Source organism: Phoca vitulina, unplaced genomic scaffold (assembly GCF_004348235.1).
Source record: "Phoca vitulina isolate PV1807 unplaced genomic scaffold, GSC_HSeal_1.0 scaffold11, whole genome shotgun sequence".
NCBI classification, from domain to species: Eukaryota; Metazoa; Chordata; class Mammalia; order Carnivora; family Phocidae; genus Phoca; species Phoca vitulina.
In genome coordinates, this window is record NW_022589714.1 from 29,224,022 (window position 1) to 29,245,892 (window position 21,871).

The 21,871-nt window shown below is 37.9% G+C and overlaps 1 protein-coding gene and 1 pseudogene across 1 annotated transcript in view; one reads left to right on the top strand and one right to left on the bottom strand.

Annotated features, from left to right (window-relative positions):
* Nucleotides 1–10,423: 10,423 nt before the first annotated feature.
* LOC116635780 lies at nucleotides 10,424–10,693 on the top strand (annotated as a pseudogene).
* Nucleotides 10,694–15,843: 5,150 nt separating this feature from the next.
* Nucleotides 15,844–21,871, bottom strand: part of FAM83B (family with sequence similarity 83 member B) — a 62,960-nt gene continuing 56,932 nt past the window's right edge. The window contains exon 4 of the mRNA XM_032410143.1: nucleotides 15,844–18,145. Within this exon, the coding sequence (XP_032266034.1) occupies nucleotides 15,844–18,145 (2,302 nt within the window). The remainder of the gene's footprint in view (nucleotides 18,146–21,871) is intronic.

Sequence of the window (21,871 nt, forward strand, 5' to 3'; positions counted from 1 at the left end):
ATTGACATCTTCACAATATTTGTTCTTCCAATCCATGAGCATGGAACGTTTTTCCATTTCTTTGTGTCTTCCTCAATTTCTTTCCTGAGTATTTTATAGTTTTCTGAGTACAGATTCTTTGCCTCTTTGGTTAGATTTATTCCTAGGTATCTTATGGTTTTGGGTGCAATTGTAAATGGGATCGACTTCTTAATTTCTCTTTCTTCTGTCTTGTTGTTGGTGTATAGGAACGCCACTGACTTCTGTGCATTGATTTTATATCCTGCCACTTTACTGAATTCCTGTATGAGTTCTAGCAGTTTTAGGGTGGAGTCTTTGGGATTTTCCACATAAAGTATCATATCATCTGCAAAGAGTGAGAATTTGACTTCTTCTTTGCCGATTTGGATGCCTTTGATTCCTTTTTGTTGTCTGATTGCTGTGGCTAGGACTTCTAATACTATGTTGAATAGCAGTGGTGATAGTGGACATCCCTGCCGCGTTCCTGACCTTAGGGGGAAAGCTCTCAGTTTTTCCCCATTGAGAATGATATTCGCTGTGGGTTTTTCATAGATGGCTTTTATGATGTTGAGGTATGTACCCTCTATGCCTATACTCTGAAGAGTTTTGATCAAGAAAGGATGCTGTACTTTGTCAAATGCTTTTTCTGCATCTATTGAGAGGATCATATGATTCTTGTTCTTTCTTTTGTTAATGTATTGTATCACGTTGATTGATTTGCAGATGTTGAACCAACCTTGCAGCCCAGGGATAAATCCCACTTGGTTGTGGTGAATAATCCTTTTAATCTACTGTTGGATCCTATTGGCTAGTATTTTGGTGAGAATTTTTGCATCCATGTTCATCAGGGATATTGGTCTGTAATTCTCCGTTTTGATGGGGTCTGGTTTTGGGATCAAGGTAATGCTGGCCTCATAAAATGAGCTTGGAAGTTTTCCTTCCATTTCTATTTTTTGGAACAGTTTCAGAAGAATAGGTATTAATTCTTCTTGAATGTTTGGTAGACTTCCCCTGGGAAGCCATCTGGCCCTGGGCTTTTGTGTTTTGGGAGATTTTTGATGACTGCTTCAACTTCCTTAGTGGTGATAGGTCTGTTCAGGTTTTCTATTTCTTCCTGGTTCAGTTTTGGTAGTTGATAGTCTAGGAATGCATCCATTTCTTCCAGGTTATCTAATTTGCTGGCATAGAGTTGCTCATAATATGTTCTTATAATTGCTTGTATTTCTTTGGTGTTAGTTGTGATCTCTCCTCTTTCATTCATGATTTTGTTGATTTGGGTCCTTTCTCTTTTCTTTTTGATAAGTCTGGCCAGGGGTTTATCAATCTTGTTAATTCTTTCAAAGAACCAGCTCCTTGTTTCATTGATCTGTTCTACTGTTCTTTTAGTTTCTATTTCATTGATTTCTGCTCTGATCTTTATTATTTCTCTTCTCCTGCTGGGTTTAGGCTTTATTTGCTGTTCTTTCTCCAGCTCCTTTAGGTGTAGGGTTAGGTTGTGTACTTGAGACCGTTCTTGTTTCTTGAGAAAGGCTTGTATTGCTATATACTTTCCTCTTAGGACTGCTTTTGCTGCATGCCAAAGATTTTGAATAGTTGTGTTTTCATTTTCATTGGTTTCCATGAATTTTTTTAATTCTTCTTTAATTTCCTGGTTGACCCATTCATTCTTCAGTAGGATGCTCTTTAGCCGCCATGTATTTGAGTTCTTTCCGACTTTCCTCTTGTGATTGAGTTCTAGTTTCAAAGCATTGTGGTCTGAAAATAGGCAGGGAATGATCCCAATCTTTTGGTACTGGTTGAGACCTGATTTATGACCTAGGATGTGATCTATTCTGGAGAATGTTCCATGGGCACTAGAGAAGAATATGTATTCTGTTGCTTTGGGATGGAATGTTCTGAATACGTCTGTGAAGTCCATTTGGACCAGTGTGTCATTTAAGTCTTTATTTCCTTCTTGATCTTTTGCTTAAACGATCTGTCCATTTCAGTGAGGGGGGTGTTAAAGTCCCCCACTATTATTGTATTGTTGTCAATGTGTTTCTTTGCTTTTGTTATTAATTGGCTTATATAATTGGCTGCTCCCATGTTAGGGGCATAGATATTTACAATTGTTAGATCTTCTTGTTGGATAGACCCTTTAAGTAGGATATAGTGTCCTTCCTCATCTCTTATTACAGTCTTTGGTTTAAAATCTAATTTGTCTGATATAAGGATTGCCACCCCAGCTTTCTTTTGGTGTCCATTAGCATGGTAAATGGTTTTCCACCCCCTCACTTTAAATCTGGGGGTGTCTTTGGGTCTAAAATGAGTCTCTTGCAGACAGCATATCGATGGGTCTTGTTTTTTAATCCAATCTGATAGCCTGTGTCTTTTGATTGGGGCATTTAGCCCATTTACATTCAGGGTAACTATTGAAAGATAGGAATTTAGTGCCATTGTATTGCCTGTAAGGTGACTGTTACTGTATATTGTCTGTGTTCCTTTCTGGTCTATGTTGCTTTTAGGCTCTCTCTTTGCTTAGAGGACCCCTTTCAATATTTGTTGTAGGGCTGGTTTCGTGTTTGCAAATTCCTTTAGTTTTTGTTTGTCCTGGAAGCTTTTTATCTCTCCTTCAATTTTCAATGACAGCTTAGCTGGATATAGTATTCTTGGCTGCATATTTTTCTCATTTAGTGCTCTGAATATATCATGCCAGTCCTTTCTGGCCTGCCAGGTCTCTGTGGATAGGTCTGTTTCCAATCTAATGTTTCTACCATTGTAGGTTACAGATCTCTTCTCCCGAGCTGCTTTCAGGATTTTCTCTTTGTCTCTGAGACTCGTAAGTTTTACTATTAGATGTCGGGGTGTTGACCTATTTTTATTGATTTTGAGAGGGGTTCTCTGTGCTTCCTGGATTTTGATGCCTGTTTCCTTCCCCAAATTAGGGAAGTTCTCTGCTATAATTTGCTCCATTATACCTTCTGCCCCTCTCTCTCTTTCTTCTTCTTCTGGGATCCCAATTATTCTAATGTTGTTTCGTCTTATGGTATCACTTATCTCTCGAATTCTGCCCTCGTGATCCAGTAGTTGTTTATCTCTCTTTTTCTCAGCTTCTTTATTTTCCATCATTTGGTCTTCTATCTCACTGATTCTGTCTTCTGCCTCATTTATCCTAGCAGTTAGTGCCCCCATATTTGATTGCACCTCATTAATAGCCTTTTTGATTTCTACTTGGTTAGATTTTAGTTCTTTTACTTCTCCAGAAAGGGTTTCTCTAATAACTTCCATGCTTTTTTCAAGCCCAGCTAGTATCTTTAAAGTGATGATTCTGAACTCTAGATCTGACATCGTACTAATGTCCGTATTGAGTAGGTCCCTGGCAGTCGGTACTACCTCTTGTTCTTTTTGTTGAGGTGATTTTTTCCGTCTTGTCATTTTGTGCAGAGGAGAATAGATTAGTGAGAGAACAAAATGCTAGCAGGGTAACAACGTCCCCAGAAAATATACTCTAAACAGATCAGAAAAGACCTGAAGCAGTGGGAAAAGAAAGGGAAAGAGAGAAAAAAGAAAAAGAAAAAAAAAAAAAGGAAAAAGAAAAAGATAAAGATAAAAACAAACAAAAACAGAACAAAACAAAACAAAAAAAACAGAATGTGATCAAATATGATCAGGCTGGTATATAGATCATTGCCACACACTAGATTTTGGGTGTATTTTGTTCTGTTAAAAGAAAGTGCCTCCCAAAATTTTAAAGAAATAAAAACTTATATATGTACAAAAATAAGGGTTGACATGATGAAGGGATGGAATATGACTGTAAAGATGGAAATTATAAAAAATTTTATAAAAGGATTTGATAAGTTGTTTGAAAAAAGAAAGAAGAGGATTTAAAAAAAAAGAAAAAAAAAGGGAGAGAATGTGATCAGGCAGGGGAGTAGAAAAAAACCATACACTAGAGATTTAGAGTATATTTTGATCTGTTAGAAGAAACTATCTCAAAGTTTTAAAGAGAGAACATCTTAAATATATATGCCAAAAATACGGGTATCTACTATGAAGGGATAGAATATGACTCTAAAAATGAAAAATAAAAATGTTTTTTAAAAAAGGGATTGATAAGATGTTGGTTGAAAAAGGGAAAAAGAAAAATTCCAAAAAAAAAAAAAGTTAAAAAAAATAATTAACTTTGAAAGACTAAAGAATCATGGTAAAAAAGCCATGAATTCTATGTGCAGTATTCCCCTAGCGCTGGAGTTCTGCCGTTCTCATTGATCGGTAAACTTGGTCTTGGCTGGCTGTTCTAGCTGATCTTCTGGGGGAGGGGCCTGTTGCCATGGTTCCCAAATGTCTTTGCCCAAGCGGAATTGCCCCGCCCTTGCCAGTCCGGGCTAAGTAATCTGCTCGGGTTTGCTCTCGGGAGCTTTTGTTCCCTGCAAGCTTTCCGTACAGCTTTGGAGGACGAGAGTGAAAATGGCGGCCTCCCAATCTCTGACTCGGAGGAGCCGAGAACTCGGGGACCCACTCCTCAGTGAGCCCCCAGGGAAAAGCCGTCAGTCACTCCCGTGTCCCTGGTCTCCGGCCGCACTCCGTGCTCACCCGGCCTGTGACCGCGCCTTTCTATCTGGCACCCGACCCCGGGTGGAGTCTCCAAACCCAGCAGATCCCCGCAGTGCGCTCCCGCGCCGCTCCTCCCGGGGGAGGAAGGTGAGTCTCCCCGGATCTGCCTCTTGTTGGGTCCCTGCTGGAGGAGCAGTGGCCCGACTGTGCCGCGGATCACCGTTTATGGCAACCCCAAGCTGAGAGCCCGTGCCTGGGCTCTGTCTCTGCAGCCGGCTTCCCCGCTCAGATACCTGGGAGCTCTGCCGCACTCAGGCACCCCCGGTCTTTCTGTGACCCCGAGGGTCCTGAGACCACACTGTCCCGCGAGGGTTCCACCCCCCACTTAGCCACCAGAGTGACGTCCCTCAGCGGAGCAGACTTCTAAAAGTTCCGATTTTGTGCTCCGTGGCTCTATCACTTGCCAGAAGCGGCCGACGGAGGCCCCTCCCCCGCCGTCTATCCTCCCGAATATCACCTCGGATTCACTTCTCTGCACGTCCTACCTTCCAGAAAGTGGTTGCTTTTCTGTTCAGAGAGTTGTTGCTATTCTTTTCTTCGATCTCCTGTTGAGTTTGTAGGTGTTCAGAATGGTTTGATCCCTATCCAGCTGAATTCCTGAGAGGAGATGAAATCCAGGTCTCCTACTCCTCCGCCATCTTGCTCCGCCCCTCCTTATTGCTCTACTCTTAATGTGAAATTTTAAACAAGGTTGTTTATCTTTAATGTAATCACCTAGAAAAAGTTTCTCTGTTTTGTATTTATGAGATCTTTGATCACTTAAGAAAACTGAATTTTCTCAGTATTAAAAGAGCTAAGTTTTGCTAACAACTATGTAATTTCTTTATTTGCCTTTAGAATCTTTTATTGCTACCTTGGTTAAATAGATAATTAAGTATTATTAAGTATTAAGTTTTGCTCTGTAATTCTATTTAGGCACATCCTTTAAAACTTTGATATTTTTGACAACCTTCACAAAATTTTGAAGGACATCTTTTTGACTAATTAGTCTTATTTGGTACATTAAACTACATGGGAAGCATTGTCAGATAAATGATGATAAACCTTCTTAGATTATATAGTATGGGTGAATGCTATTAATATAATTGTTCTAGAAATTCTATGAAATTTCTCAAGTTTTGATTTGTTTTGGTATAATGTTATCACTTGTAAGTCTAATTATTGAAATGGTGTGTGTCTCAGAAATAACCAACTTTGCCTTATAATGAACTCTCATCAGATCTTTAACCATGGCCATTTTTGAATCTTTTGTCATTTACCATTATTGTTTTTACTCTGATGCTCTTGCAAACATGTTTCAGATTCAAGAATATTCATGGAAAGGACTTACGACAAATACAAGTATCTGATACCCTTAAGGTCATAAAACTAAACTGGGTAAAGAATTGCCAGAACTAATGGGAATACTGGATTCAAACAGAGCAGGAATTAATAGCATGGTAGTGAATGGACTGAGGAAGATGATTATATTTTTTATGACTTTTGTTTGAAACATTTACTGGTTCTATAATGTTTGCTCTTTCAGATTTAAGGAAACTTTTTCTCTTAAGCTATCTTTGACTTAGAGAAATTTGGTAAAATATTCCTTTGTAAACAAATATGAAACATTTCTCTTTCTCCCTACCTGATCCCTCCAGAATTTGGAAACTCTCAGTAAGTATTCTTACTTCCAGGACAGTTATAATTATTTGCATAAGTTCAATAAGAATCTGTTCTCCTTGTAACAGGACATCATTGGAAACATCACTTATATTAGCAAGGCTTTGACTGGAATGCCGTATTTGAGAGAGACATTCATAGGCTCAGGGATGAGCAGACAGCTTTAAGCAACTAAGGTTGATTTTATGCAGCCAGTGAAGCCCCTTGGAGAAATCAGCCTGATACTGCTTATAGGATTCCTGGGAACCTTACCAGGTGAGTAAGGAAGGTCACTTCCTGGCAGGCTTTGGAACCTCAGAATATTTTAGGGACTGCAAGAAGAAAGGAAGTAACCAAATCTACAGCTATTACAGGTGAGTCTGATGGCAGGTATTTGGCTTGGCTTCTTAGCCTCAAGGGGCCGTTAAAATTCTTGATAAAAATTTGCAGCAGAGCAGATTTGAAAGGACCTATATGGCCAATCCCTATTCTTGCTGGCATTGTGTAAATAATTAGGACAAGATTGTTAAAACTGGACTTATTTTATAAATTAGTCTCTGGCTAACTTTGATGGAAAGTAAGGGTGATTTCAGAAAAACTCTCTTTCAGTAACACAACTTTGTGGATGTTAGATTCTAGTCCTGATTAATTGTCTTTGAGTGTTTGTTGTTTGCCTATAAAATTGGGCTGGATCCTGAATTCCTCTGGTTTCCTCAAATATCTGGCTATTACTTTCCAAACTAAGATTTCCAATTTTCTTCTGTTCTTTTGACTTAGAGTCATTGAGAACTTAAACTGCCCATTTCCCTGAAGCCCTGCAGACTGAAGCTAGACAACTTGAGGTAAACTTCAGAGAAATTGCCACAGTGGCCATATTTAGACAATCTTCATATTTGTTGCTAAATGGGCCAATCAGAAAGATCACCAGAGATACTCAAACTGAACCAGAAAAATCTGTCAGACTGCACTGTCTGTTCTCACTCCATCTGAAGATGCTTTGAGCCCAACATCTAGAAATTATCTCACCGATAGTACTCAGGACTCAGACACTGAGTTTATAATTTGCTCCATTAACCCGTGTTTTTCTTTTCTTTCTATAAGAAATGCCTCTATTCATTACCTACATTGCTTGCACAATGCAGTCCTAACTCTGAGAGACCATCTGCAGGACTGCTCCTGAAACGAGACAACTGTATTTAACTGAACTGACCTGTTCTCAAGACTAGGACTGGTTCATGAGATGTGAAACAGACTTCTTACCTAAGGTCCAGAACAGAACAGTTAAACTCCAGCTAAGAGGGAACAGTGTTGATAGGTGATGTTATTCTAAGAAAAAAAAAAAAAATCTTGTCAAAAGGGGAGAATGTTACTTTGTAACCACACCACAAGGACTTTTGGTGAAAATCTATTCCAGACAGTGTAGACGACTCTCAGGGTAGATTAAGTCAGAGGGCTCCACTCTGCTGGAACAAGCTAATCATACCAAATATCAGCCTTAAGTGACCCAACACCCAGTCTCAGGAAAATGTTAGCTCAATGGCTTGGTTCTGAAATTCTTGGTTAAAATCTATTCTAATGTTTCTAGCTAAGATATTAGCCTTTTTACTGTTAATATATTTACTATACAAATTAACTTCTTGTTGTGTGCATTGGTGTACTCAGACTTGCCCTAAGCTAATGATGGTCAAATGTCTGGATACTATAAATAATATATACAGTTCTGTATAAAGTTTGACAGTTTATACCTAGACACAACGAAACACCTCAGGCTATAAAATTCTTAAACTTTAGCACATTTAGAGGTTTACAGATAGTTATGCTTTTTAGGACATGTTTGCCTCATATATCAGAATAACTAGGAATCTACCTTCCTAGTGCCCTGGGACAAAGAGATACTTGGTCACCATTGTCTCCTACAGGTTGCAATTTGCCAAAAGGGGGGACTGTGCATGAAAACTGCAGCAGGTGACTGATGTCAGGCTTCTGTGAATATCTCAAGTGACCTCAAGGAGATCTCAAAAACAGGAAGAACCAGAAAACCAGTTAAGCAGAGGTATGCAACAATCAGCTCTGATTAAAACATAAGGTATTAAGATGACCTCAGGGTCTTTCTCCTGTGTGGAAATCAGAAAACCCTAAATTTTACAACTATTACAAGTTATACCTTGTGACACACATGCATTTGGAGAACATGTATCCCCTTGTCCCCATTTTGTATATATAACCTGTAGCTAATAAGCTTTGGAACAGTTCTTCAAAGCAATTTGAAAGATTTTACTGGGTGTTCATCCTCAGTAAGACAACTTATAAAGCATTTGCTAATTTACCATTTTGAGGTTGGCTTTCTTTCGATTGACACCCCAATTATGAAAACACATCTAAGTCTGAGCTTTCTGGCAGACTCTTATTAGCTAGAATGCTTATCTTGATTAAATGACTATCAACTTATTTAGCCTTAGTAGTGAACTCAAAGAAAATTTTGCTAATTTGTAAAACAACCAAATAAACCAAAAATATGCCCCCTTCCCACAACCCAAAAGAACCTTCTTTAAAAAATGTGGTCTATTGGGGCGCCTGGGTGGCTCAGTCGTTAAGCGTCTGCCTTCGGCTCAGGTCATGATCCCAGGGTCCCGGGATCGAGCCCCGCATCGGGCTCCCTGCTCAGCGGGAAGCCCGCTTCTCCCTCTCCCACTCCCCCTGCTTGTGTTCCCTCTCTCGCTGTGTCTCTCTCTGTCAAATAAATAAATAAAATCTTTAAAAAAAAAAAAAAAAAAATGTGGTCTATTAAATCTAATTGAATGTGCCTGATAACTGAGACACAGAGAGATTGTGAAAAGGAAGTTTAGAGACGGAATGTGTTAATGTCAGGCTATACCTTGAAAGTTGTTCTCTAAAATAAGTCCCTGATTTAAGGTTCTTGTTTTTGTTTTGTTTTGGGGGTTGTTGGTTTCTCCCCCCATTACCTCTTTCTAATTCAAGCAAAATAGCAGAGACCCTTCTGTCGAACTGATTATGTGAATTTTGTCACAACACCTTGTGTTTCCTTGTGGCTCTACTACAGATGTGACATACTTCCCAAGCCAATGGAGTTCAGCAAGAATAAGGAAACTAAGTGTCCATCTAAAGCTGTTCTGGTGGGGTGTCCACCTCTCCTCATTTCCTACTACATATGTTCTAGGAGTCCCCAGAGGGATTTGCTAGCTTGGCCTCCTCATGGCACCTGTTCTTCTCTGCTCTGGCCCTCTGTGCTAATGCTGCCAAGGACCACTCACACCCAAAGTGGTAGATGTACCTACTTGTGCCCAGAAGAGTCTGCACTGGTTGCTGTAACATTTTAACATTAGCACAGAGGCTGCTGTTGAACACAGGAGGCTGTGCCGAGGATCGTGGTGCGGACACCCATGGTGGTGGCCCCTGACACCTGACTCTCCACGCACCGTCCATGGAGAGTTTAGAGAAGTCATTCTTCTGCTGCAGTCCCACAGAGTCGATCTACATTGGTTGACAATCCGAATGACCTTACGCACAGTCACCACTTCCTTCCCTCATGTGTCAACTATCTTTGAACTGAATTTGAACAGCTCTCCTCCATTTTCCTTTAGAATGAATTCTTCATCAGGGGTTTTCTTTCCTTCAAAAAAATTATGTCCTCAGAAGACTAGCCCTGTTGGATCTACAAAGATGTTGGATCTACAAAGACTAGCCCTGTTGGATCTACAAAGATCTACAAGATCCTAGGTAAATGTGACTGAAATTTATACTAGGACCCCTGCTGCATTAACTCATCCATGTTTTTGTTTTTTTTTTTTAATACAAATGGCTATTTAGGTATCTGTACATTTTAATGTATCGATATTACTGGAATATATATTTACCTAACTATAGTTAAGGAAATGACTGGATTCACACACAGAATATTTATCAGGCATTTCTTCTGTGCACTTTGGTAGGCACTAGGAGTACAAAAAAACACAAATTTGGACAAACAGGCTGTGGGTAGCAAATTTTTGCTGTTAGTTTGGGCTATTCTTAAAACACTCATGAAAACTTGCTACAGCTTCTGATTACCCATTCTTTTATTCCTTACATCAAAAGTTTACTATAACCTATATACTTGGAACAAAGTAGTTTCCCAGTATTAGTGTTAGATTCCAGTGGCAGAGCTGTGGATGACCCTGTGCCTGGTAAAATGGAGCTTGAGGCCATGAACAGATACACCAGCCCAGTGAACCTGGCTGTCTTCCCCCATCTGACTGTGGTGCTGTTGATCATTGGCATGTTCTTCACTGCCTAGTTCTTTATTTATGAGGATATCGACACGTGCACTCGGGATATCTACAAAGAGCTCCTCATCTCCTTGGTGGCCTCACTCTTCATGGGCTTTGGAATCCTCTTCCTGTTGCTCTGGGTTGCATCTATGTATGAGCTTCCCAGGGTTCCAACCAGGTGGCTTCACTGAATCCCTGCTTTTGTAAATTAATTTTTTTACTATTGTTGGAAGTGTCCTACCTGCTGCTCACAATAAAGGCAGATGTGTGACCACCCCCCCCCCCAAAAAAAATGAGCCAGACTGTTGAAACAGATTATGGGAGAATTGTCCAATTTGACATATTTTTCATCTATATGTCTCTTACTTCAGTTTCTTACTGCTTTCAGCTCAGGTAATTTCACCTCATGTAATTCTTTCCCACAGGCAGGACATACGCTTACTCCTTTCAATCCCCTCTCATCTTAAACCCAGTTACCTCAGGTTGGTCTTTGACTCCTTAAATAACAGAGCCTAGTTAGGCGTTTCTTTTAGGTATGGTCACAAAAGCAAAACCTTACTTATTTTCCTTACTAGCCCATTGAACTAGGGTTTTCTTAAACATCCGTATTTACAGTAAATGGAAAAAAAAATCAAGGTTTTTACTGAAAATTATACTTATCTACTTAAAAATCACATTTGCCTTTAAAATGATACTATTTAATTCCCAATACACAGTATTTCAACTACATCATAATCTGTGATAGAAGGGACAGGTTGTTTTTTTTTTTCCCTAGGAAAAATGCCTTTTGAATTTTAAATAACTTTCAGACTCTAGGTTATTTAATGTCACTAATTGATCTACTACAAATGCACCTTTAGAATATTTATTCAAACTAAATGCTACAAAGTTATACAAAATTCAGTTATCAAGTTTTTAGCAAAATTGCCTGTATTTTTCAAAGTCTCAAGTTATTTAAAATAACTATATGTTACAGTAGCAATAGAAATAGAGTGTATAGGATATCGTTGTTTAAGGGAAGAGTATTGTCACTGGGTATCAAATATGGATAAATTATTGTATGAAATATAACTGCTAACCAAAAATAAAATGACGTGTTTAAGATATTTCAAAATTCATAAATATTTAAAAACGTGCACAAATATAAATGATATAAAACTAAGTAAAAGCATGTGTTTAAGTGGAGAAAAGCAGGGTATGAAGATAAAAAACAACTTACATTGATGTTTGTACAAAATTATTTAATATTCATTTATTAGATCTGAAACCAAGCTACTTAGGAAGAATATTTCTTTGATAACATTTATGTATATAAAAATGGACTCTGGTTTATAATTTCATCTTTTTCATTTTAAATATTCTAGAACCAAACTAAATATTAAAATAAACATTTTTTTTAAACAGTATGACACATGGTTAATGTGAAACAATGATTCTACTTTATATTCCTCAGCCATAGTCATATTACATCATATTTGTCTTTCATGACAAATATCTTTGGAATAATAGGTGAATAACTGGATAATCTTGAGTAAAGTTAAAGTTGAATGTAGCCAGAGTTCAACTTCTTCCTTGCTTATCTGGATTACTCTAGATGTCATCTTGATTAAACAAGATATTTGCTTCCATAAAAGTAGATTGCCAATATATACCCATTACTCGATACGCCACATTAGAATTATGGCTAATCCCAATCATTATAATAGAGAGACACCAGCGTGTTCAGGATACAGGCACTTAAACTATTCTGAAGATATCTGCCAAGAACTACTTTGAATTCATACCTATTTTCTTGAGTTTCTGCTTACACACTAAATGTACTATGTAGAGAGTAAAACCACCTTACCCATCTTTACTATGAAAGTACATCTAAGTGCCATTATCTTTCCACCAATATTAATATGGGGAGAAAAGGGAAGTATTTTGCTTGAAAGGATTAAATCCATGAAGTTTAGAAGTGTCTGTTGAGAACTTAAACTCTGAGCAAATTATTTGAAGTATTATGTGCTTGCTCAGCGTTCACCCCTGAGGAATTTCTCAGCCACAGAAACTTTGGAAAGTTACTACACCTAGATTCTGACATACAGATGTTTCTGGAGGGAAAAATAAATAAAGGAAAATAAAGACAAACGGCAGAGGAGAATAAATCTGTGCAAAAGTCAAAGCTACCAGTCATAGGCCAATGAAACAAAGCCTCCTGCACTTCTCAATGCCATGAGGAGAGGAGGAATTCAGGAGCTATTATTTAAAAGCATGGAGCACTGGGTGTTACATGAAAATAATGAATCGTGGATCAGCACATCAAAAACTAATGATGTATTGTAGGTGACTAACATAATAAAATAAAATTTAAAAAATAATAAAAAATAAATAAAAGCGACCTGTTTCCAGAAATGGCAGTTGCTGCACAAAAAGGCAAGACTTTTGCTTGTAATTAAAAATGATTAAAACTAGTTTATGTAATTTCACCTTCAAAGTTATCTTGCTCTACATTTTAGGACTTCCAATTTCAGAGCTGCCTAAAGACAATTAGCCCATTTTCCTCTTAGGCCTGAAAAATGCCCCATCTAACAAAGAATGGGTAATATTAAAGTCAATCTGGTTTGGGTAACTGTGGGTTCTGTCTTTGGTAAGTGGGTAAAGGACAATGGTCCAGAATTACAAAAGCGAATTTTTCTAAGAGCAAAATGAAAAATCTCTTGCATTCATTGGACTCCAATTCTAATGCTTTTTAATAATTTGATACTAATATATAAAGATTATACAATTTCCTTATCAGATTATAAGCCAATGCCCATTCCAACAGTTATTTTTCTTTAAACGCAAAACTTTTGTAGATCAAATGGTTACTTTTCCTGTGAAGAATAACTGTTCTCTCTCAAAGTTTTATTTGTATGCTATTACCTCATTAGAAAGTCTGCAAAATTTCCAATCGAATACATGCAGCTTTCCAAAACAATAAAATCCCATGTTGCAGTAATTGGGAATTCCCTGTTATAATGGGAGTTGTAAAACCTGCTTTTATGAATAATGTTAAACTGGGTCCATATTCTGGATTTGTGTTTATACAATGCCATAAACGGCTTAGGTTACTGCAGTATTTCTGGTATATTCTGGTAGAGACAGAGCAAAAGAGAGAGACAACATTCAGAAAAGTTGCCTCCATCATAATGGAGTAGAAACCAGCAAGGTATGGTGTGGTGTAGTATTAAAAGTACAGGCTTTTGCGTTCAAACCTGATTCTGCGTTCAAACCCAGTTCTACTGATGCAGAGCCATGTGACTCTTGGAAAGTTATGTAACTTCTCGAAGGGTTAGTTTTCTCATTTGCAAAAAGGAACTATTTACTTTACAGCATTATTGTGAATACTTAACAAGGTAATATATTTAACATTGAGTTCCATCCCCTGCCTAGCTTCCTAAGGGACTGCTTAGCCTAGCACAGACACAAGTTAAACTTGTTTCCTTTCCCTTTTCATTGTCACAGGGCAACCAGCACAAGATCAAAATGGTGGCCTAGCAATTAAAACTGTCCTGGTAAGTTACAATCAGAAAGTAATGTCAATTTCATTCCCTACCTCACCTACCTATGATTATTTTGAGCCCCGCGTGTCCTTGTTGTCTGGTGGAATTCAACTAAAGCTTTCTTGGCTGATTACCGTTGAGTCACAAAATGTAAATATTCTCTCATTTAATTCTCAACAGTTTGGGCGAGGCAGATATTGAACACATTCGGGAGGTAATGGGGTGTGACAATGTTACAGACACGTTAGTACAATTACTTATTTGTTATGTGACTTGGAGCATTACCTGAGTCTCAAAGTCTCATTTATCACCTCAATCATCATCTACAAATAATGAGGACAAGGGTACCCACAAAATAATTCTTGTGGGAACTTTAGGTTCTAGCTCAAGACCTGGTCCATACAAGGGCTCACTAAATGTTAGATTTTCTTTTCCCTACTGTCATGTTTTCTCTTGTCATGTTCTCATCGTGTTTTTTAAACACTATGGACAATTATCTTAATGACTGATATTTTAATACTCTCATTTTAACTTAATAGATATTATTTGACTGAATCTTGAATTTTTAAAACAACATACTGCCCCATATTACAACTTAGAAGGTGTTAATATATTTAAAGAGTTACAGAAATACCTCACACTTCTCAAATGGTGTGTTGTTTCTTGAATTCTGTCCTTTGTGGATGAAGTGCAGCCAAGTTAAAGTCTCTTTAATGGATGTGGGGCTTTAATTTCATTACTTTAAGAAAGGCAAAGAGTATCTTATGATCTAAATACTTGAGGATGATCCAGTTAAGATAGGAAAGATTTAAAACTTTCAACCAGGCTCTCTGGTCATGAAAGAATGAGGCCAGATACCACTTCTCATGTCCATCATGGTACTTTCATGAAAACACTATGCACTCACACTGCATTTGGCACAGCATAAAAAAGAGCAAGAACTTTTGCAAGCAAAACACCTAAGCATTGTTGGACTGCTCTAAGATAAAAATTTATGCAGAAGTTTACATTTCTAAAAGCTTTTTTATCTTAGAGGAGAGGTATAATTCAGGTTTCTCAAATATCTGCTGGTTGCTCTAAGTTTCAAGGAAGGAATGACTATATAAGTTCAGCAGCTGACCGGTGAGGGCAGCATGGGGTCCTCTAGTCCAGAGTGGAAAGATTTTCACAAAATGAGGAAAAGAAATTCCTACCATGTACCACATGAGGCTGATACTTTGCAAACACCTCAAAATGAAAGATGTGCTGAGCTACATAGTTTAAATTGTACTGTTGCTGCCCGACCAGTTGTATATGCTCCACAGGAAAATTAATAAAATATAACAAGTTGTCCTGTAGAGTTTAAAGGTAATTAAAACCCAAAAAGGCTTTGTCCTATTTTTCTCATAATTTGGAAATATGAAAACCCATAAAGATATATTATAAAGGGCCACTGATAGTATTAGGATCCTTTTTTAAAAGGAAAGACTTTGGAATGAATGCTTAAAATCCATACGCCATCTCTCCACTAAAGTTTCTATTTGAGACTTAAGAAGATCTTCAGTCTGAAGAAGACAATTTACATTCTATTTACCATTACCATTTAAAAATCATGTGTATAGAGACATTTCATCTACACTGTAATTAAGCACAACTAACTTTATCACACAGAACAACTTTACTGTATATTAGTACACTGGTAAACATACATCATACCCCAAACTCTCTCCCTACAGAAATCTATTGGCATGTTACAAAAACTGTCCACAAAGTTCTTTGGACAAATGCTTATAGCTATAGTCATTTGTATTTTAAAAACTATTTGAAATTATAGTATTTCATTTATTTTTGTGTATAAAGTTTCCAAACTTCTGCATAAATCCTCGGAACTTGTTTTCATTTGGCTGGTATGAGTGATAAACACCAGTGTTGTAATTAAGCATCGGGCTGGACCTGCCATAACTATTGCCCATGGTTGTGGATTTTATTTCTGGGCGGTGCACACCAGTATTTGGTACGTTGCTTGCTGGCTGAATAGAGCTTTCAATCTTATAAAATGGCTCAAAACGACTGTAAATGCGCCTGTCAGTTGAATGAGATCTTAGAAGCTCATTGGGCTTTGGCCGTGGAGAAGAAGCTGGTTTTCTTTCAGGAGCAAGAACTGTATTAATCTCCTTTGAATCTCGGTATTGGATCTGTTCAGTGTTAAATCTCGGGGCAGAAACATCTCCTGCTCTTTCCAAGAACTTGTTTTCAACTGGACCCGGAGCAGGTATTATTTTGCTACTTTCATCAGATGGAGAATTTATCCCCTGAGATGAGCTAACAGTTACATCTTCCTTACTCTTGTGAATACTGCCTTGAGAATTTGATGACGAAGAACGCTTTCTTCTAGGAGATGAATCAATTTTTGGTTCTGATTTTTTTGGTTTTTGATTCTCTTCAGCCTCAGAAACTAAAGTGACAGAACTACTACACATTCTATAAAAGGCAGGTGCTTTATTTTTGGATAGATTTTCTTTCTTCTCTGGGGTAAGGCTAAGTAATGACCTTAACTTCTGAGATCCCTTTTTCAAAAAACTCGGAGAGCCTTTAACTTCCTTCTTTGAAGTGAGTTCTTTGCCAGGTTCATCTTTATTCATGTCAAGCAAAGCAGCAACGGAAATTGACTTGGTCGTGGTGCCACTTGGAGGCTGTCTCTTTATGACCTCCCTGTCCTCTTCTATGCTCTGGGTCACGTTGTGCATGCTTTTAGAACTTTTCAGCAAGTCCTCTTTGGGTTTTTCTGGTTGTCTAACTCGATTCCTGGTAAGCGTACTATATACATAATGCTTAGTATGTCCATGATCTAGGTTGGCTTTTGAGTGGTCAAAGAATGGGAAACTTCGCCTTTTGAGCAGATTCTCATTTTGTTGATTCTTTAGATTTTCTGTCTGCTTATTTACACACAAGGATGTATATAAATAGTTGTTTGCCTCTGTTTGCCCATTTGTGGTTTGATTTAAGACTGTGGAGTGGTTTTCGGGAACCTGCAAGGTGTGCATTTTTGGTGCCTCTGACTGCAACGGGAGCTTGGGGCTTGATTCTGGCACGGGTTTGTCTGTCACGTGCTGTCCACTTGTAGGGGTGTCCGGGACCTCCTTAGGTGTGTCACTTCCCTGGGAACCAATGACAGTTGAATTTGAGGAGCTAGTCGTACAACTGTTAACTTCCTGCTGTTCGGGTAAAGTTGGTTTAAACACAAAAGAGGAACGAAGCCGAGAATGAGTATAATGGGCATTGGCTTTCAAATTTTCAGAACTATCGTAGCCCTCAAACCGGTCACTTAGAGCCAATCCATTTGAGTCAGGTGCAGCTTCTGAATGATCATTTAAGTAGGATTCAATTCTCCAGTTACGCAAGAAGGACCTCGTGGTATGTTCAAGGGTTGGCATTCTTTGCTGCAAAAAGCGAATATGATTATCTGTTCCGTTAAAAGACCTCCGCACATTTGAGTTCCTCTCTGCAAGATTTGCTGTTTTTCTCTGGGCAAGCCGATCAGCAAAACTCTGTGCAGGTGTGTTTCGGTGGCTCACGTAGCCTCCTCGCGATGAGGAGGCCACACTGAGGCTATCTGAAGGCTTTTTCCAATTACCTGGAGGATTAATGTTTCGATTTAGAGCCCTGTTAAGCAGCAGGTATGGTGCGGTTTCTGGCTGTTCCCCAGCATAACTATGCCTCTTCCAATTTTCATTTATCTGACTGGATTGATACTGACGGACTGTATTTGGACCATTAAAGTTTGGAATAAAATGAGGCTTGTATCCATGATTTCTTATGCTGTATTTGTCATGTTCATTTAGAGTATATATCCCTCTGTTTTTGAAGTAACCAGATTCTAGTTTATGAATTTTGTCTTGTCTGCCAAAAAGGTTTCTTTGGCTGGAAACGGAAGCTAATGAAGAAAGTGACCGCTGGTAGGTGCCATTCTCCCAGAGTGCTTTGCCAGGCTTCACCCTTGCTGATTCTTCTTGAGTGAATGAACTGGGGACACAGGATCGGGCATAGAGAGTTCTAAATTCTTCATCAAAGGACTCAACAAGTTGTCCTGTGATTATCTGAACCATGCTGAGGTGAGCTTTTTCAAATGACCACATGTAGCTGAAAAAGAATCAAAATTGGAAAATTTTAATTTTTCTGTTAGAAGATTAATGACAATATATAACTCTACTAAGAAAAAATGTGTTGTTTAACATCAAGAGCATTTTTGTTCATTTTCCCTGCCTACCGTAATTTAGAACATCTTCCATCATTAAATGCTTGCAGAGCCTGTATCTCCCTACTCCCACATTTGTATCTTAAATAACAAAGCAACTCAAGTCCTGGCTTTGAATCCACCCATAATTTCTGACATTACTTTCTAGAAGTCCAAAGAAAAGCCTGCTGTGCATTTTGCATCTCTGCCTAAGATTTTATGGTGTAGAAAATGTTATATTTCATAGACAGCAGCCTGGCAGAGGGCAGGCAAGCCAGTATGAGTGGAAAAGTTGAGAGACCTGGCTTTTGTTGAGCTATCTACCCACATGAGTGTGGACCTCAGTTTCCAAAATGCTAGCATAATCCTACCATTCCTTATAGTTCTAGCATGTTATAATGCAAGATAGGTCTTTGCTAATACATTTTATCTCTTTGGCTTACTCAGGAAGTGTACTTTGGGATGCTAGGGCTTGTGAACAGAGAGAGCATTTGTGGGCTGCAGTCGCAGTCCATAAAGGGCGCCTTACTGCTTACTTTATGCACGCAGTGGACAGAGAACTGGTAAATTTAGCCTCAAAAGCCATGCCAGTCAGAATGCCAATTAAGATCTTTTCATATAAAATACAATTTCTAGGAAATTAAAGTTTGTAACTACTTTATAGTATTTTGTGGAACTTCTACAGTTTAGAGGTGACAGTTGAAATGCCATGTAAAATTTTAAGTCATATTTGTAAAAATTTAGATAATGTAACATACAGTCATTGAGCCAAAAAAGGAATTGCTAATATGCTATTTATCAAATACTGTTCCTGATATAATAGGGGTTAATAAAGGAAAAAGGAGACAGACATTCTCCACAATGAAGGAGCCTGCTCTTTATAGAGGGGACACAATAACAAAGGCAGATGAAATACTAAAAGAATGTACAGAGTATGAATTTAAAATACACAAAATATCATAAACAAGAGAGTACAACTTAAGAGTCCTGTTATTTTATCTAGTGTGTTTACTGGATGCATGGTATGTAAAGAATAACTCACTAAGTGCTCTTTTTGTACAGACTTGTGGGCCACAGGTTGACTTAAAATAAGTGATACAAAGTGAATCACTACAGGAATTTTCAACCCCACTGAAGAACTGAATACAAAATTTGTGAGAAACAGCCAGTAGAGGAATGAATAGTCAACTATGACATACGAGAAAATCCCCAGAGACAAATGGAAGTTTAGCTGTATTTTGACAGAGACTAGACAACCCAGAAGTTAAAACACAAAAGGTGTGGAACAGCTTGTGTGGGAGGAGAGACAGATGGGAATAAGAGGGAAGTAAGAATGGCCATGTTTTGGTTGAACACAGAAAAGAAATTACATTTAACGGAAGTAAAGAAGTTATATAAGAGACTGATGAATGGGTGGGGACAATCTTGAAAGCAAAGCAGAGAGTTTGACTGTGTACGATTTTTTTTTGTCAAATTCAGATAAATTATCATAAAAAGATGTTTGAGGAGTGATTTTTTTCCAGTAGGTATTTGTACTATAGACTTGAAAGATGAGGGACTGAATTTACTGTGATGGGTAAAAGAATTGAAGTAAGGTGATAAGAGCCCACACGAGAGTAGAAATTGGAATAAAGAGTAAAAATGTTGAGGCAGTAACAAGAAGAGAGAACCAGAATATCGGCACATCATAAAGGACGTGTATAGGTTATTAAATAAAAATAAGCTCCAGGTGTTGAGCTCAGGAAACTGAAAAGATAGTGGTACTGGTGAATATGTTGAACTGGAGAACTTTCCCTGCTTTGGTCAATCAAAAACAATATTGTGATATCACTTCAGGTAACAGGAAGACATTCAATTATATATATTCAGTGTAGAGATTATTCTCTGGAAACACTAACAGCCCCAAATAAAAGAGCTATTTTACTGACATCCAGGAAACTTTCAATAAAACTGTCAAGACTCCAGCCAATCACTCTCCTGTAAACTCAGCTCTTGATAAACATTTCCCATGCAATTTCCAATAAGCGTTAGAGTCCCTCATTCTTTAACAATACACAGCAAAAGATCAGCAGACATTTGAAGACAGTTTAGAAGATGGTTTATAAAGCTTAAAAGTTTAGATGCAAAACAGACCAAAACAAGCAGGAAACAGGCACCTGGAGGAAACAGAAATTGCACAGATAAGAATACGTATAAAAACAGAGCTACAAAAAAACTATAATTAATATCCTCAAAGAAATAGAGAAAATGATGCATCTATAAAACACAAACAGGATGCTTTGAAAATGGTCCAAGTAGGAGATATTAAAAATATTTGATAACAAAATTAAAAAAAAAAAAGTTGTAAAAGATGTGTTAGAATAAACAACTGAGAAAATCCCTCAGGCAGTACAATGCCACCCACCCTCAGACAGAAAATCAGAGGGGAAAAAATTATAATGGGAGCAGAAATCTAGTGAATAAGAATTCCAGAGGGAGAGAGAGAGAGAGAGGATAGAGACAACTGAGGAGAAGAAATGATCAAAGAATAAGTAAGAAAATGTCCCAGAATTGAAAGATAGGAGTATTTGGATTGCCTAGAACAATAAATTTAAAAAAGCCTAGACCAAGAAACATAATAAATTTGAGAATAGCAGGGAATAGAAACCTTAGAAGTTTCCAGTAAGAAAAAAAAAAAAAAGTTACATAAGAAGAATGGGAATAACAATTGTTTGAGACTTCTCAACAGTAATTTTGATTGCCGGGCAGTGTCTTTCAAATTCGGAGGAAAAACGATTTGGCTTAGAGTTCTATCCACAGTTAAGCCATTAATCATATAAAATTATGAATTTTTGGACTTAAAAAAAAGTTCCATGCTAATGGAAATCGTTCTTGAACAAACATGAGAGAAAAACTATGACTTGGAAACAAAAAAGAAGGAAAAAGGGGATTAACATGGGATTTAAGAAATTGTGGCTCAAACTACCCGGGAGTATGGGAAATTACAGGACCCCAGCAGAGCTCCAGGTAAAAGACCTGCTAGGCCACATGGGACATGACAGATTGTTGGTAGTGATCGAGCATTTGGAAAAGTTGTTCATGTGCTAAGAAATCTGTAGAGTCAACTGGAAAAAGAAATAATAACTATCAGAAGAATTAGCTGAAAGAATTAAATAACTGCATCTGGAGATCAGATTCCAGCAGTGGATACAGATGGAGGACAAAAACCGTCTTGTATTGCATATCTATCTATCTTTTCTTTCTCTCTGTCTTTCCTTTTCTTTCTTTCTTTCTTTTTTTTCTTTCTTTCCTTCCTTCCTTTCTCTTTCTTTCTTTCCTTTCTTTGTTTCTTTGTTTCTTTCTTTCTTTCCTTCCTTCCTTCCGTCTTTTCTTTCTTTCTTTCTTTCTTTCTTTCTTTCTTTCTTTCTTTTCTTTCTTTCTTTCTTTCCTTCCTTCCTTTCTTTCTTTTTCTCTTTCTCTTCTCTTCTTTCTTTTCTTTTCTTTTTTGTAGGCTCCACGCTAGGCAGTGCTTGAACTCACGACCCCCGAGATCAAGGCCTGAGCTGAGATCAAGAGTCGGATGCTTAACCAAGTGAGCCACCCAGGTGCCCCTGTATTGCTTATGTTTTAGTAATATTTGCTATTTTTAAAAA